The sequence below is a fragment of the Aquila chrysaetos genome, chromosome 13 (assembly GCF_900496995.4).
Source record: "Aquila chrysaetos chrysaetos chromosome 13, bAquChr1.4, whole genome shotgun sequence".
NCBI classification, from domain to species: Eukaryota; Metazoa; Chordata; class Aves; order Accipitriformes; family Accipitridae; genus Aquila; species Aquila chrysaetos.
Window position 1 is genome coordinate 8929378 of NC_044016.1, and position 18866 is coordinate 8948243.

The 18866-nt window shown below is 45.9% G+C and overlaps 1 protein-coding gene across 1 annotated transcript in view; it reads right to left on the bottom strand.

Moving 5' to 3' along the window:
- Window positions 1-17114, bottom strand: part of TGFB2 (transforming growth factor beta 2) — a 65399-nt gene extending 48285 nt beyond the window's left edge. The window contains exon 1 of the mRNA XM_030035802.2: window positions 16360-17114. Coding sequence (XP_029891662.1) covers window positions 16360-16702 — 343 coding nt within the window. The 5' untranslated portion in view covers window positions 16703-17114. The remainder of the gene's footprint in view (window positions 1-16359) is intronic.
- Between the last annotated feature and the right edge of the window lie 1752 nt (window positions 17115-18866).

An 18866-nucleotide genomic window follows, 5' to 3' on the forward strand; every position in this document is an offset into this window, starting at 1 on the left:
ATAAATTGTTTCTTCCACCTTGGAAAACTGCATGGGAGCATGAGAGAAGTTTCATCATGACACCGTGGCTTCATACTGCTTTGACGTTTCCCATCACTGGTGATGCAAGTGTAGCAGTCAGTGCCTCAGATGAGTTACCTTCTGTGTCAGCTGTGACTTCAGGTCAAGCCAGGAACTCCTGATCATTTGCCGACTTCACTCAAGGTTCATGGTAAAAGCTGAACCAGTACAGATACAGAGAAATATATCACTTACAAAGGTGGCATGAGAATCCATGGCATCTCCAGATACCTCTGAAATGCCTTAGGAAGGCAAGAGAACAGTGACAGATTTAGGCATGTCAGACTTCGAGGCAACTAACAGAAAACCTTCTCCACGGCAGTCATTTTCATACTAGGATCTCTTCTGAAACATGTCTGTGATGAAACCATGAAAGAGAATAGATGCTTCCAAACTTCTTGGAGGCTTAGAAGAGAAGTCTTCTCACTCATGTATTTCTGATAAAGGCCCCAACAATGGAGACCAAGGAATGAAGTTATAATTATGTTTTTCCATAAAACCTGCAAAATTTCATCTCAAAGAATACTCCATAAAGTAAAGCATTTGCAGTGTTGCTGACAGCAACTTGTCTGCAGGTCCCCAAAGCCAGAATGCAATGCTGAAGCACTCCTCCTGCCCAACACTTCACCTCAGCAATGGCGTTCAGGTACTCTGCAGCGCTCAGGGCTCGAAAACCAGACCCACAAATCCAAACATACCCAGAACTTTGAAAAAGGAAAAAAAAAAAAAAAATTACACCCCCCCCGGAATCAGAATGTTACAGCTTGCATCCAACCCTAAATATACTAAATATAATGGAACAGGATACACCATAGACCTAGAACCTACTCTTAACAGAAGAACCACATGTGGACGATTATACAAAAAGGGGATTCATACAAGGTGATAGTGATGGTGGCCAGGCACGTGGGAGCACCCATCTTCCTTTACTGGGTATTCAAAATTGCACACAGAGAAACTTGCACTGGATTGCCCAGCACAGATTAGTATTTTTAATCCATTGCTATTTATAAGAGCAAGTTGCTCTCTCCTCCTCTTTTTTTTTTTAAAACAAGTGGGCCTCACTGCTCAGCTATTCTAACTGGAAGATTTAAAAGCGGTCAGGAAATTTCAGGACTGCCTTGCAGAGAGGGGAGGAGATGAAAGCGAGTCCCACGGCACAGGCTCTGTTCCTCTCGCCCCACCTCTGCCAGGAAGCGCTCCTGTTCCCCTGGCAAGCGGTGCAGCTGGCTGCCTTCTCCTGCTCAGCCAAGGGTCCAGAGAACAGCCTTTCCAAACTATTCCCTGGCTGGAGGAGGAAATGAAAGCAAGTCATTTTCAAGAAAAGCAGGTTGGATTGTCCAACCCTTTCACTCTGGGGAGGAAAAAAAAAAAGAAAAAAAAGGAATTGCAGAAGAAGTAAAAGTGTAATGGAGAAGGAAAGGCAAAAGAAAACTGTACATTTTTTTGTGTTACAGACAAGTCAAGATTCACAGACTCAAAGCACAGGCAACACATCTTTAAATGATTAAGATAAATACAGTGGGTAATAGATGAATGTTAGAGACAGAGGGAAGTGAAAGGTTTTAACCACATTAAAATCATACAATCTTTCCTGCTTCATAGCAGTAATTACAATTAAAATGATTTACACCCTGGTCCACTGTAAATCAGGAACAGAAAAGCACAGAGATTGTAAATCTCTCTTAGGGAAAACTCTCCAGCCAGTAGAAGTTAGTGCCACTAGCTGCCTGCATGCAAGAGATGCACACCTGCCTGCCCACGTGGAGGTGCTCAGCTTTCAACTCCTTCCCCTACTTTTCACCCCAACTGGCCCTGGAAGCTCCCAGGCAGCTTGCTTCTGAAGATCCCTAAAACACTTCATGGACTGCATGGGAAACGTGGCTGCTTACTGAGTCCAGAGACTACTACGGAGATGGACATGGAAGGATTAAGAGTTGCAGAACAAAGAGTACGGTACAACAAAGCTTGGAGGAGCTCACCTGCAGAGCTTCATGTACAGCTAGCCCCAGATCATGTTATCAAATCATGGCTATCAGAGAATAGTTATGTTGAATATCTGGTCATTCTCTTTTATACAGTAACTTGTCAAAACCAGATTACTCCCTGAAGATACTTGCTAGAATTAGCTCCAATTTAGTGTTAGGAGGATGGACTCAATAAGAGTATCAACTCTCATTATTTAAGTACAGATATTCCTAATTCCAAGGTCCTTTTACTAAGCCCCAATTACTAGGATGAGTTATGATCCATCGTGCCCTCTATGCTATTTTTAACGCAAGTGAAGTTCATAGGTTAAAGGCTCAGACCTCTGGGTGGGGTAGGAAGAACACCTCCACTAACTACTTTGCAACATGGAGTCACCAACTGAGTCAGTGACTTGGAGGTCTCCCACGTCTTGTGCTATTGAACGTGGAAAAGAAACCCCAAAACATTATTTGCCTTCCAAAATTATGGTTTCTGGCAACAGAACTAACCTCACAGCTGGTGTGTCTGGCCCCTTGCTTCTCTGAGGGAAGAGCTGCCAACTGTACGAGCACTAGATAACCCATCAGCACCTACTTCCTCCTCTGTAGTTAGGAGCTGGAGGTGGCACTGCTTCCACCAGCACAAGGGCAACTAACTCGTCAGGCCACGCCATTCTATCTGGTTCCTGCTGTGATATGGTAACTCTCTGGTCAGCTGGTTTCTACAGACTCCTTATTTTAGGCCCCTGGCACTTCAACAATTAAGCACCTTCAAGGAGCCAGATGTAGGTACCAGTTTACTTTGAAGATGGAACTGAGGTGCTTTGGTTACCCAGATGTGACAGGAAAGTTCCATACCTTACGTAGAAGTAACCACCTCATTTTCTGCACAAAATCAAGGAGTCCCAAAGAATTGCACACATTCAGGTTTAGTATTACGAAGGAGACAGTCATACGAAGATGAATACAATGATGAGCTCAATTGATTGGACAGAAGCATTCTACAGAGAAAACTGGAAAGGATAACGGACGTACGCTTAGTTTGCTGGACAGGTGGAAATTACACAGTTCCACAATTAACAAATAAGACCACTCAGGTCAGAAAACTGTCTGTGACCAAAACAGAATGCAACGATAAGAAGATAAAACTAAAAAATGCAACTATATATTACAAACAGAAGTAGAAGTAATAGCTGCTGAGAACTACTATACATCAGAAAATAAGAACTGCAGATAACAGATGAAAAAAATCAAATGGGCGTACGAGCTTCATGGCCAAGAAACTCAAAGATGAGACTTACTTAAGTACTAGGGAAGCTTAACAGTGATATTCATCCATTACAACATAAAAACTGTTGAAATAATAACACAGAAATATGAAATACATTTCTGCAGATAAAAAAGCCAGGCAATCATAAGATGAAAAGATGATTATTTTTTTTATTCCAGCAGAAACTCAGAAGGTCTTAAAACAATAGCTACTACAATCAGACATTATAAAACAAGCAAGACCAGATAACTTGCATCAAGACTTTTTAAAAAGCTGTCCAAGAAACTATCTAAATTATTAAAACTGGCTTTCACCAAGTCCCAAATACTGGAAAATATCTTAAGGATTTGAGGCAGAACACATTTGCTAATATGCAATACCTAAACAGGGCAACCCATGCTATCTTACATATACAGTCAGCCTAATACTGATCCCAGAAAAAATATGCAAAGCGCAGGAATGAGAATCAGCTCAGAGGAACTAAGGGAGTATAATTAACATCAGCTCTCACTGGTCCAGGATCTTAGCGACTGACACCGGTAGTCCTGTTGGTAAGACAACTGTTTTAATATAACGTACTTGGGTAGCCGCAAGACATTTAAGCTGGTGCTACATAATGATTTCATTAGGAAACAGGAACAACAGGACACCAACATGGCCAGGCAGTAAATGAATCAAAGCCTTACATTTTTATGAGACTCAAAATACAATGGTAGACAGGAAACCATTATTGAGAGACAAGCTTCTAACAAGGTCCCATAAGGCTTATTTTACTGTACTCTACTATCTAATATTTTCATCCATCACCTGGAAGGAAACTAAACCATTATTAACCAACTGCAGATGAAATAATGATATGGATATGACAAATAACGAAGAAGATGCATCACAAATACAGTGACTTGAATCTTGAATTATCAAGGTGTAAACGTCAGTAGAATCAATATGAAAAGACAACTCTAGGACAGAGAAACTAGACCATACTTACAGAGTAGGGAACTCCATCCCGAGAGTCAGCACCTCTGAAAAGAACTTTGGGAGCGGAGGAGCCTGGCGGATAATCACTCAAGAATGATTTTTTATTTCTCCTTGTAGCGCTCCTGGCAAAGTTACTTCCGAAATTAGCTGCATAAACTGTGTAATATTGAATTAGAGCAGAGTCTGCAACATGCACGTACTCGGTAATGGCACAGCCACTGTTGAAATGCTGTGTCCAATACTGTTGTCTACAATCTCAGCAGTACATGAATAAAGGAGAGGAGTTTCAGAGGGAAACTGTGAGAACAATTGAAAAGGCTAGGAAGTACCTCAAGGAGCACAGCGTATTAAACTTAAAAGACCTGTGGCTCGATCACAGTCTATGGATCTGAACCATGCTCGAAGTTGGGTAAAGCAGCCCATGCTGACCTCCTGGCTGCCTCATTGAAGGGTCTTCCAGCAGCCATGCCAGCTTGGCTCTCAAGCCAGATCAGTTCCTGGCTGTAAAACTTACTTCTGCAGGTGCCTACACAATGCCCACGAATTTGGTAATGGGTCTTCAAAATAGCAAGTGAAGGTTTAAACCAGATTCAAATGCTAGAACTTGAAGCTAAACAACTTAAACCACAAAGATGCTTGTTTCTAGTGAATGTAATTATTCACTGGAATAATTTACCAAGTGCGGTGTGAACGCCCTTTCAAAAATGAGTTTTGCTGAATTCCATGGCCTGGAAAATGCAGGTAGGGAGACCAGAAGACCATCATGATGGCTTCCAGCTTTTTTATCTGTAAGTGTCCATTCTACCATAACTCAAAGCCTCCCAGAGCAATGTCAGGCTCATCCTTTCTCAAGTACAGTATGATATCAATTGGTCATTAGCTATGAGTGTGAACAGATGTGGAACATTATACTCTGAGAAGAACACCTCATCCCTGCTGAGATGAGTATCTCCTTCAGGTGTAAGGCAACGTTCATGTTCAATCAGAAACCTGCTTGCAGGTCTGGCCGTCATTAAGGCACTTTATGACACTGTAATATTGCCTTAGATTAAACGAGAACAAAGCCCTTTGGTTTCATATCCCGCATCAAATGGCTTGGGATCAAATCTCATCCCAACAGGACATAGGAAGTACCACACAGATAAAATATAAACCAAGTTTTTTTCTTTTCTCTTTTTCAAAACAAACAAACAAAAACCCAACAGCCTGTGGTGGATGTCAAGTCCTCCCAGGCTTTGAAAAGCATGTAGTAGTAGTACAAACATGATACGAAACAGCATTCAGGACATTTCTAATCATCAAAGCAGATTTACCTGACTCAGGCTTCATCTGAATAAAAGGCTGGAATTCTCAAAGGCTACAAAGTAACCACTGCTTTAGGTGCTGCTTAAAACCCCGGCTACAGTGACTTTTCTGCTTGCCTAAACAATTACTGCACAGACTCCAGTTTCAACAGAAGGAAAAATCTGGAGTGGCTTTACTGACTCAAATTAAATTGCTCCAACTTTTCATCCACGCAAAAAACGTACCTCAAAAGTTAACTCGTTATTTCACGAGCCACTTTGAGACATATCAAGTCAGAGAGGCTTTATGTAAAACCACACGCACCTTCATGCTATAAGCACAGCTCCTGTTCCCAAACTCCTTGGCTTTCCAGCTTGTAAACTCAGCATATATCATGCAGCAAATTGACTTTCAGAAGTTGTTCTCCCGGCTCCAGCTCTACTCAGAACTGACTTTTAAGATTTTATTGATAACATAAAAACACCTTGTTGGCTTAGCCCTGACCTTTCTTTACAGTCCACCGCACAGAGATTTGCCACATTCTTATTCACAGCCCTTTAGATTCTTCCCTGCTCTGGGCGCTTAGGTCTGATTTTGCACATGTTTATAAGAAGCCTCTGGATGAGGAGTGATGAGCTTCTAGACAAAAACTCGCTGTAGGGAGGATGATAGAGATATATTATGGCATGTTTATTTGCCAAGACCTTTGCAGTCAGATGGTCATTTATTTTAGACTGGGGGAGGTGTGGAATACCTAAGAAGTACAGGACATGAACTCATGCCTCCTTCTCTGCATTCTGCAATTCTTGCCATATTGCTGCCATATGCTGTTGCCAGATGACATCTGCCATCAAATGCTTCTATCAATAAGCTACTAAGGTGTTTATTTTTAAAAGGGATTTTTTTTTTTTTTTTTGGCAAAGCCTTATGCAGAAGAACATCTCCAGTGGCAACTCAATAAAAGGGAAAGCACCACATTACAGTAATACATCCCAATATATCTTGAAGATGTGGCTGTTCCCTGAAACAAAGGAACGGCACTTAATACCTGATCCAAAGACTTTTGCAGTCAATGGAAAGACTTCCAGTGTTTTCAGCAGGCTTTGGACCAGGGCCCTTAATCTGGTGAACACACTCTCAAAAGGGAGAAAAATGGAAAGGTTTGACTGTATCACATGTATAGCTGGCCTTGTGGCAAGTGTGCATGAGGCAGATTCCTTTCCAGACTCTACCTCAACAAATACACTTCCAGCCAGAGAAAATTAAGTCTCCCAATAAAGTGGGTAAATAATAGGACTCCAACTTGGAAGGAGGTAAGTTCCTTCAGACACACGATATTGTTGTAACTCAGTCTCTGGCCACCTTTATAAAGATCTCTTTTTCTAGATACTTTTGGGGCTCTTTTCTTCCCTGATTAGCAAAGGGAATGTGAAATTTCCAAATACATGGCTCCTAGCATCAGGGAGAAATGCAAGCTGGGATAGGGGAATCCAAATTCAGAGGGAGAGAAAGTTCAGACCCCCAACAATCTGTTCCGAGTCCATCCTAACTGGGACGAAGCTGCTCGCTTAGCTCCCTTGTTTTCCAAACTGTATATCCTGGCAGGGAGCCTCTCAGTTCCTATCACACCACCAGATCAGAACAGCAGATTTATTTTCAAGAAAGCTGGAACTTGTTCCTCACTCGCAAACCTAAAGATATATGTATGTCTGCTGCCATAGCCTGCCATTATACACTAGGTAAACACGCAACAAGCCCAACAAATGAAACATACAGACATCTTTCAGCGTACCTCAACGTTGAAATGTGGCTACTTCACTTCCAAAGTGTGCATCAGGAAAAATTTGAATATAGAGCAGTGATTGGCACAAGACATATGCAGCCCTTGCTCTGCCAGGGAGGCCCAGAGCCAACTACAACAGCCAAGAAAACTGGGCTGGATCTCTCAGAGATTGGGCGAGATGAGAACACCAAGGATCTGCATTGATCCAACACATCTCCAGGCAGTTTAAAATATCCTATCATGTTGGAGAATACAATGTATCACTTATCCTTCCCCAAGGTCAAACATTCCCTCTGCCCCCTGTAGGCATCTGGATGAAGAAATGAACTGTCAGTATTACATGTATCAGTGGACATGACCCCTGGTATCCATAATTTTTGCTTACTAGGTATTAATTAAATGCTCTGTTTTGGTATTATCCCGTCAACTGGATCGATTCCTGCATCAAACCCTCAAAGCATGAAGGCCAGGAACTGCGATGCAAAGGGCAGAGCTGCCCCTCTATCGTCACACCTACAGGGGAGCAAAGGCATCGCTCAGCTTTGATAACCGTGGCCACCGCCGGGACCAAGCAGAGGTGGGACAAGGAGCAGCAGCCTGCCACAGGCTCTGGTGAATGCTAGACCCTGACCACGCTGTGCCTGCCAGCCACTTCTGCCATTATTTCAACCCACTGCTGCATCTGAAGAAGGTAAATTTGCTGCATTGTTTTTACACGTCACTTGGAAGATGGAAAGTTCTGCAGAAGTGTTCTTCTTCCTAGCATACATCTTGGCAGTCATAGAGAAGACCTTGATGACTGTTTGCCCAAAGCCCCCCAAAAGTCATTTTATACATATTGGACAACACCCACTCAAATAAGCAAGGACTACTCTCTGTTCAATTTGGGATATTGGAGATCATCTGCCAACACAACTGCGGGCTCAGGATTAGTAAGTATTATTATGCAGAAGCCTTCATCAAGTATGGGATTGCTAGGTACTCTCTGACCACGTCAAGAGAGTCAGTGCTGCTAAGATCTATTAGTTTTTCAGCCTCCTCAGTACAAAGTCCACCCACAGGGTTGGGTTTTTTTGTGGGTTGCTTGGGGTTTTTTTTTCTACCCCAAGGAATGAAAACCAACATGTTCTGATTTCTATCTTTCAATCATCACTATGGTAAAGATAAGTTACCATCACTATTTCAGCTGAGCTAGCTGCTGAATTGCAAATGCTGTACGTAAACAAAAACAAGTAAGAGAAGGAACTTCAACAGGCTTAGCTCGCTTTTTAAAATTCAAGGCAGGGGTTTAAAAGAGATGAAGCCAGGGAAAACACTGGATACTAACACCAGCCAAAGAGGGAAAAATAACGAAGTTGTAAGCCTGAAAAACTGAAATGGAAAGAATGACAGATTTACTGCTGCATTTGATGCACATAACCACTGATAGACTCTCCCCAGGAAGTGTTGAAATTACCATCACTGAAATGAATCCAGAAGCTAAAAATTAAATTATCTTTCCCAGAACATTCCAATTTGGGCTTTGGCAACAACAGATGTTTTAATGCTCTTAAATATATGCATGCGCGTGTGTGCACGCATGCACACATGCACACATATACTTAAGTACAGTATCCTCTTTCACGCAAGACCTCCCTCTTAGTTTTCACAAAGTCAGACTGAACTTATGGTCATTCTGCAAAGTCTTTTCTTCAAAGTCTCTGCTCAAATGCACAACTGTCAGATTAAGCAACCCATAAGGAGTCTTACAGCAGCTCCAAGTTATGAATGAATGGTTATTTGTGAACTCGCCTGTCAAGACAGATGCGGTATTTGTCAGTGCAGCGCGGGTTAGATATGGTGGGAAGGAGCCAAACAAGCAAAGTGAAAGGTCAGTATCACAACATTTCCCTTCCCCCCACCCAGTTCGCCTAAAACGATGCCAGAGCTTTTGCTGAAGTGTAATACAGTAGTCTATTTTCATGCAACCTACCATGCTTATTTGAAAAGCAATATTCACGCAAGAAAAGTAAAAGAAAAATGGGTGCAGAGGGGGAGACCAGGAACATTTTGACACAAGAAAGCTACAACAGAGGGACAAATCCAAGACTGACAGAAAACAAGACATTTCTAGAAATTTGGTGATACTTGAATCAAGACCACCCTATGAAAATTGAAACACAACGCATTGTTTTTCTTGTATTAAAATGTAATATTACGAGGATCACAGGTTAATTCATGTTGGAAGGGACATCTAGTCCAACCTCCAGCTCAAAGCAGGGTCAACTATGAGGTCAACTTATCATTTATACTTTATACAGTTATTTATAATAACCTGAAGTCAGCATCACACTGTGCTAGGTCTTCTATAACAAGAAAAAAGAGGCTCCTGCCCTGAGGGGGTTTCAGTGCGAAAAAGCTCAGCTCTACAATGAAGATCCTGAATATGTCAATGAGTATCACACATGAAATTAAAAGGAACCCTCGCTTATCGTCCAAATTAAAACCTGAACGAGGGAGAGATGTTCTAAAGATCCTCTCCACACTCTCAGCCATAAATCTGCTGCAGGGATGCCTGTGAGATGTAGCATCTCCTGGAAACCAAATGTGGATGGCAGAGAACCCAAACAGCAACACAAGATGTATTTCAGTGGAGTCTGTCTTTCCACAGTGAACGAGCAGTCTCTTTGCGCTGCTGCCTAAACTCATCCCACCTGATCTCCTCCGCAAGGAGCCAAGAGCTTTCCAAGCAGCATGCATGAACTGCCGTGTGTTTCCCTTTGGAAAACCTGGCTGATTTAGAGAATGCTATGCTACCCAAAGAGGCAACTTCTCTACTCTGGACCAACTTGCAGAGCACCAAAAACATGTAAAAACCTGCTCATCAGACAGGTCTAATGAAGCCAGGTCTAGCACTTCATTTCTCCAGGGCCAATCCTGAGCCATTTGAGCTGAGAGAACCACAGTACTAAACAGGCTCATGAGTCATTCATAAATTCAAAACCAACTGGTCACACTGGAGGGAGATAAAACACAACCCTTCACACTAAATTGGTCTGGGTTTTTTTTTTTTCAACTCCTCATCTTCTTGTCACAGACAAATCTTGGAGTTTCTCCTCCACACCTTGCAGCTGTATGTCTTGTACAGTTGGGTGCCCACCTGCAATCACTTAAGAGCAGCAAGGACAGCGAGGACAAGCGTGGGGAGCTGTTTTAAGAAGAAACATAGCTGCTTCAGACTACTACAGGAAGCCAACTGACAGCAATGCTGGAGCTAGGCGCCTACTCGTTCACACCACAGATTGAAAGGGAAACAAGCAACAGCTTGTGGCTGAAGGCAGGATGCAAATTTTCCCTAAACAAATGACCAAAACAAACTTTCTAGTCTAAACAAATCAGCAGAAACATCCGTAACACGGTATTACATTAAATAAAACCTGGGGAGCATATCATCCTCAAGCTAAAAACTGCCTGCTTGAAAACGTGCAGCATGTGGTTTCACAACAGGAACGGAAACATTTGTGTCTTCACTCATGACTTGTTTTGTCACCTTACCCTGGGGTTCCTCTCTTTATCTGTAATACAGGAGCAGTCTAGCACAGACAGTGCAAAGGCAAAAGAAGCCAGCTGCCCAACAGGGTCAGCCTTCTTCAGGATCACAGGAGTACTGAAGAGCCTCTTCCTTCCTCTCTAAAAAATCCTGTAAAGCATTTCCTTCTCACTGGGCTGCGATGCCCAAATGACAGGTTTCAACGCGGCAAGAGGGATTTGAACTGTCTGGCTTTGTTCATCTCTGCAAATGCGCCATAAACCAGGCCCCAGTTCAGGAAGCTAATTAGGCATACACAGAGCCTTAATGTTAATGAGTCCATTCATGTGTGTGAAGCTCCGCACATGTTTCAGAACCGTGCTGAAGAAGCTCACCAAGGACGACAGCCAGGAGTTCTCATTCATCTTTTTGCTCAGCTCTTGTGCAGGCAGGAATGTCAAACTGACAGCAAAACGCTGGAAGTAGTAACTTCAAAGTAACACAGCCATCCTGGTGACCATTACTGTTCTCACACAGCACACCAAGGGTGAGCAAGGCTAAAAGCAGCAGCTAATGAAGATGATGCTCTGCTTTCTCCACACAATCACCTACTAACACCCAGTCCTGCAATTAAGCGGAGCCAGCAAGAGCGGCATGAGCCCTGGGCGCTCCCTGCACATATCCAGCCACGAGCAGAAGGCAAGGGCACATTTCCAGACAGGTCTCTGGGACTGTAAAATATTCACACTGCCAACGGGCTGGGGAGTAGCAGGGGCAGTGATGCACATCTAACCTTTTCACTCACCAAATTAAGAGCGGAAGCGCCTCTTGAAAACAGACACTAGAGATAAAGTCAAGGAGGGTTACGGAAAGGACTCGGGAATATAGCCCTACATTTCTGTCTTGCAGGTCTTCTGACCTTGCAGCGTTTAAGAGGGGGGTCATGGGTGTTTTGCTTCCCCGTTTCTTCCTCTGGAAGAAACGCAGGGACCACGTACCATGCCAGACCCGTTTGTGGACCTGCCCCTCTCCCAGCCTGGCACCCTGCTTACAGCAAGTCACTGGTGATTCAGAAGGCAGGCGGGAAACACACATGGTGCACCCTGCCATCTGCTCCAAATGAGTGGGAGTGGAAGAAGAGAGCTCTCTGATTTCAGCTGCCCTTGGTTAGTGCACCAGAGTGTGTTATTTTATTACCCCTCTTAGTATGTAGAGGACTGCTGTCCAGAAAATTACCCTGCCCCTTTTTAAAGCCATTTGCAATTTCCTGGGTTTATTTATCACCACCTGGGAAGATTGCAGTAAGTGCCATTCGTGAACAAGGAGCAAGGAACTGTTCCTCCCATGTCTCTCCTCGGGGAAGCCTTTGCATTGCTTCAGGTCCTCTCTGCGAACCAGAGAGTAAGTCCGGCAAACGCCTCCTACAAGAGGTGCTCCAGAGCACGACCACAGGGACAGCATAGCTAGAAGGTTTTAAAATAAGGTATTGCTTCTGAGACCGTTTCCGTATCATTAACATAGGAAATTCTGAAAGATTGAGTTCTGTGTTCTGTTAAATGCAAACACACACGTGAGCCACGCAGCCGTAGCTGTTAACATCGAGGTAATGATGCAGTCAGTGCCGGCACACGTGGAGCACGGCCGCGGCTGCGCAAGTAATTCTGGTGCCCTGAAGACAAGGAGCCCACATACCTATAATTGCTGGTAAATCAAGTCCTTGTTGATAAAGTAGAAGCATGTCATTGTGCCCTGCCAGTTTATAATGTTGTCTTTCATGAGGTGAATATTCAGCAGAATGACGGTCTCTGTAAAGCAATATTCATGGTACAGAGCTCCTGAGAAGACTAATCCTACCAACCAGTGCAGGCTGGAACCCATGGAGGCTCCTTCATACTAAAGTAGTTTAAAATCCATGCAAAACCAGGCCCAAACCCAGAACTGAGATTTCTTAGGCTACTGAGTACTTACAGACCTAGACCCAAGAATGCAGAAAACTTAAAAATTTACCTGTATTAGCCTTAAGCCATCTGTACCAACTAGCTCATTGACTGCGACTAAAAATTGCCATGAATGAAGATGACAGAATTGGGCCCCAGCCGCCGCATACACGTGTTGCCTGTTTTTCTCAAGTACCCCAGTTATGTATTAGTATTACAATTCACAATCCTTAACTGTGCTGGCATTGAACTTCTGTTTATTATCAGCACAACGGCAATTATCACCCAGCCTCAAATAAATAACTAGCTCAAGTATCAGGCCCTAGGTAACCAATGAAGCACTGATAAGTAATAAACTTATAACGTGATTCAGCTTTCACAGAAATTCGTATTAAGCCTCTACTCAGGTAACTTTGCCTAGGCACAGAATTCACAAGAACTCTCTCTGACGTTGTGCTCAGCTTCCATATCCCACCTCCCTCTTTAAACTGCTCCGTCAAACAACTCGATTTCCACCTGCCAACTGGACTTAGGAGAGATTCAGACTTTCAGTATCTTATCCACACTGTCGCGAGCACAACACAGGCAGGCGTGCTTGACAGACAAAAGCTTTTTGGTTTTTCCAAACCTCTTTGTAGCATTTTTTTCTGCCACTACTTTTCACATCTGTTGGTTTTAGGTCTGGCAGTCCCTGACTCGCCGAATTTCCACATATATTCTGACTTGATGTGTCTTTAACCTCAAGTGGACTGTCAAGCCAGATGCCAGATGCCCCCTTACTTCCTCAGTGCAAACTATCAGTAAACCTTAGCATAACTTTACTTTGAGCCTTAAACTAACAGCATGTGAAGAGATTAATATGAATAAATTCAAAACTAATCAGATCCCTTCTTTAAATGTTGACACAGTATTATTTATATCCCATAAATACCTTCTTGACTAAAATTCATCCCAGGAGATTGGCATCTTGCCAGTTCTATTCATATTTACTGTATTTATACAGTACAGTTGGCCAAGGATAATATTTAAGACAAAATATGCCTTAGGGTATATACAATATCTCTTATAGTTTTCCTTTTAAATCTCCTCATTGCTAAAAATATTTAGTCTGAACTTTACAAAATGCCCCACAAAGACCTATCAGCGATCTGTAGTGATATATTGCTGACTATGAGTATAATTAGAGCATATTTGTAATACTTGGGTTGTAGTCAGTTACTGAACGCTAACAACTTGTGGTAAAAACTGAACCACTGATCTTTCCCATGCCTTCCTTCCAGCAGCTTTTGACCTCCAGCGCGTTCACACTGATCCCCTTCTCCCTCCTGCCTCCCTCCGATGCAGCAGAAACCGTAGAGTTAAAAAAATTCACTCCGAGACGTCCAGGAGAAAGCGCCCGCAGCCGCCAGAGCTGCGCTTTCAATTTCTTCCTTTAAAATATGGTGGAGCGATTTCTTCCTTTCTGTCTTTTTTGGAAAGGTTCGCTCCATCCAGCATAACTAGAGAGCAGTGGAAAAACAGTTAACCTACTTACTCTGATGTTAGCGACAGCCCTTGCACAGTAGTACTGGATCTGCTGCTAACTGGCCCTCCGATCCCAAACGTCTGATGCACTCTGTTGGTAGATACCTGCAATCTCCCTTGCTCTTCCAAAACCTCTATCGATACTTCAGTACAAATCTGGCCTCTGACAACATTTTAAAAATAGATCCTCTTTTGTCAACACCATCCAAGTTGCACACCACAGATATTTTAATTTTCTGGAAAGTATGCGCCTACAGTTTGGACTATCGGTTCTTTGTAGTTTGCTCATGCGAGGAAAAAGGACAGATGTGCTCAGGACGGATGCATTTTACAATTCTCAGAGACTCTCTGTTACAGGGTCAACTCCACAAGCCAAGGCACTGCTATCTGTCTTCCTAACCTTTGCCCATAGGTGCTCATTCCTCTGCTCAGGGCAGGATCTCATAGGTCTCAAAACAAAGTGCTGACAAACACCAAAACCACCAGCAAAATACTACAGTATACCAACGTGGAAAACGGGCACGATTTCTGTGTTCTCGCTATGGCTATGAATTATACTGAATCTCTCTGCTCATACCCACTTGGCTCCAAATATACATTAAAAAAAAAAAAAAAAAGTATTTCTTCCCCGAGGGTAACAAGGGTGGAGTGTATTTATCATGGCTATTATGGATGGTGCCATTATTACAACAATAAAATGGCTCTGACTGCCAGGATGTCCTGTACCTGATGCTGTCATTTAAGAATAAAGGAAGAAAGGGAGGCAGCTGCACCGAGCGTGGGGTTCGGATACCTTGGCTGGCATCCTAGGACTATTGCACGCAAGACGGAGCAAGCCCCAAAGCTACAACTTGCTAAACTAAAAATAAATAAGGGGAAAATGCAATTAGAAACTCTAGGATAAAGTTACCAAGATGGCTGCATTATCTATTTAAGCAAGAGGTATGTGCTTTTCAAAAACAGACAGCAAGTATATAGGGCATCAAGTGGCGGGGGAGGGAAGAGAGAGAAAAGTGAGCTAAATGAAAAGAGTAGGGACTAGGGTTTGGATATGTGAACAGTGAAGTTATTTTCTGCTTCTGGTATTTCACTTTCCTCAGTGTAATGATGATCTAGATTCTTTTAAGGGAGTGCGGTGCTTTTTTTTTTTTTTTTCCTATACACTTAAACTTCCCTACCAAAACAAAAAGGCACATCGTTATGATTATTAATCATTCTAAGTGGATTTCGTCAGCACGGAGCATTTGTACCGCTTTTTTTTTTTTTTTTTTTTTTTGTGCAAAACGTGGCGTGGATCACCAGAAGGTCGTTAAAAACAGCAAAAGGCAGACGGGCTGAGGCAGGTTCCAAGAACCGAGGCTACCCAGAAGGGAAAACTTTTTCTGTACCTGAAATGAAAGCGCCCATGAACTGAAACGGGAGGCTAGTTAAAGTGGGAAGAGGAGGGAGGATGTCTGTGTGTCTGTCCTCTCTGAGCACCAATCTGAATAGCGGTCTGTGGGACAATGTTCTGGAGGGGCGCAGATAGAAGAGGAGCCGGTGACTTTTTTTTTTTTTTTAAAGACCTCCTTTTCTTTTCAGTTATGGAGAGATGGAAACCTGCCCGATCCAGACACTCCAAGGGAAACAACAGCAGTGGAAAGATATTGGCTCTTTTTGGAGGCTGCACACGGGGCTGCGGGGGAGCTAAACCCAGTGCTGGGGAGGGAGCGGGATCCTGGGCGGGGGGGAGGGAGCTTTGCTCAGGTACGTGGTGGTGGAAATCGGAGGCACCTTTAGGGACTCCTGGGTGACTTCCAAGGGGATCGGAAACCTCTCGCGGCTGGGGGGACAGCTGACACCCCCCACCCACCCACCCACCCCGGCATACGTATGCCCCGCCACCTAAACGAAACCCTCGAAGCCACCACCTAAGAGATGCTGAGGGTAAGAGCAAACCGAGCAAAAGCGGCAGCTTATGATGCATGGGGCTGGTATTTGGAGGCGCCGGGCACTGCCAAGCCTCGGGGGCGAAATTACACGCACATGCACAAACACAGCGGACTTACTTTCGGGATAAAAAGGCTGCATGTCTATTTTGTAAACTTCTTTGGCATAATACTCCTCGTCGCTCCTCTCCCTTTCGCAAGTGGCGGCTCTGTGGTTGGCTTTCTCTTGCAGCAGGTCCCTGGTGCTGTTGTAGATGGAGATGACCTCCGGGGGCACCTCCTCGGGCTCGGGGTACTCGTCCGGGGGGCTGGTGAGCTTCAGTTTGCTCAAGATCTGCCCCCGGATCGCCTCGATCCTCTTGCGCATAAACTGATCCATGTCGAGGGTGCTGCAGGTAGACAGGCTGAAAGCCACGGTGGCCAGATCCACGGTGAGAAACACGCTCAGGAGATAGCAGTGCATTTTAAGTGTTTAAATACAGCGCCCCCCAAAAGAAGAGTGACTTTAACAACGAACAACAACAACGAAAAAAAAAATTAAAAAATAAAAAGGGGATGTGTGCAAACAAAGGGAAGATCTGCAGACAAAATGCAGTTAAAAACCGGACTGCAAGGACGACTCGCAATCGAAGAACGCGCGGGAGGCGTCAGTGAAAAAAAATACCAACAACCATTAAAAATAAAAGCAGCGAGCTGCTACCACAACTAGGTAAAATTCAGGGGTGGAGTGAGCCGGACAGCAAAAAGAGGGGAGGGAAAAAAAACCCACAGAGATAAAACAAACCTGCGAATCAAGTAAATGGAAGAGAGACTGTTCTCAGCGCGCTGGCGGAGCAGGCTGGAAACCAAAAATTGAAGGGAGGGAGAAGAAGGGAAAGAAAAAAAAAAAAAAAAAAAAAAAAAGGAGGGGGAGAACACGCAGCGATGGCTATTACAGGGCGCTGCCGCAGCCGGCGGGGGAGCGGGTGCCGGCGCGGCGCTGAGCCCCGCCGTGCGCCCGCGGCGCCCGGCGGCTCCCGGCGGGCAGCGGCACCGCCCCGCGCCCGGCGGCGCTCAGCCCCCGCGGCGGCGCCGGCAGAGGCGCGCACGTGTGCGCCCGGCTGCGCCGAGCCCCGGTCCCCGCGGCCGGGCGGAGCGGCAGGCGGCGGCCCCGCGGCGGCGCCTCGCCCCCGCGGCGGCGGCGGCGGCAGCGAGCGGCGGCGGCGGCGATCCTCCGTCCGGCCGCGTCCCGCAGGCTGCTGCGTGCGCCCCGCGCTGCATGCACCGACCCACCCCCGCCCGGGCCGCTGCGCGCTGCAGAGCTGTTTCCAGCTCCCTCCTCTTCCTCCTCCTTCCGAAACGCCAACCCCACGCCGCAGTCAGCGAGGCAGCGCCGCCGCCCCGACAGCCTCCCCGCGGATCGCAGGCGCGGAGCGGCCGCCCGCGGCTGGCCGCAGCGCAGCGCAGCGCCGCTCTCCGCCCGCCCCCCCCCCCCCCCCCCCCGGCCTATCCCCCGCGGGGCTGGGGCTGGGGCTGGCCCCGGCGGCGCGGCGCGCAGCTCCCGGCGGATCTAGCGCTCCGCCCGGCGCCCCCCGCCCGCCGCCCCCGGCCCCTCGGCTCTCCCTGCGAGGAGGGGACGGGTGCCAGCAGATAACATCACGGCCGCGCAGGGAGAGGGAGATTTATAAGGTCTCCCCGCCCGCCCCACGTGCTCGCCTCGCCGCGAAGTGACGTGGAGGGGCTGCGGGGAGCGGAGGGCTCCGCCGGCCGCGCCGCCGCCCGCCTATTTATTCCCCTCCGCGCAACCGGCGGGGGACTCGCCGCAGCCCGGCCGCCGAGGTGCCTCACCCCCGGGCGGGGGGAGGCAGCCCGGAGCCGAGAAGAAAAAGCAACTCGCGGCAGGCTTTTTCTCAGTTCCTTTATTATTATTTGTGAAAAGGAAGGCTTTAACTTCACGTTTGTCGCACCTATTATTAAAGTAATTGGGCCAAATACCGCCCCTGCTTTAGAGGAAGAATTACATGCCGCTCGGAAACCGCTTGGATGCGTTTCAGTTAAAGGTCGCGGGGTAAGGATCTGCCCCCCGCACCGTCAGCTGGAGGGGTTCAGTCTTTGCGCTGCCCCTCGCCTCGCTCCTAAGGTTTCGCTTCCAGGTGCGTTCTGGGCAATGCTCCCCGCTCCCCGCTGACAGGCCGCCTGGTAAGCGGTGCTACCCGCCGAGCAGGGAGGGGATGAGAGAGGAGGAGGATTTGCTCCTTCGCCGAGGTCTCCTCTCCCGTCGGAAGCGTGCAAATACATCCTCATCTGCACTTGACAGAAACTCTCAAACCCCGAATGCTCAGGCTGCGCCTGTAATTCGATTTTTCCGCTGCCTCTTTTGGCCACAACAAACTTCACAGGCTCCATCCGTGCCTGCTCCAGCGCGTGTCTACGGGGAACGCCTCGTGCTTTGACCTCCGGAGGACAGCTGCCCTCCTCCGCCCCAGGGAAATTACCCTACGGTACACTAGGCATCCCTCAACGTTATGCCATAAAGCTTTCCTTTCACAGTCCATTTATCACCTCTGTACATCAACATTAACTTTATAAAGCCATCAAGTAGCCTTTTTCCTTACCCTCACCCATTGTAGCCCTATATTCCCTTCTGA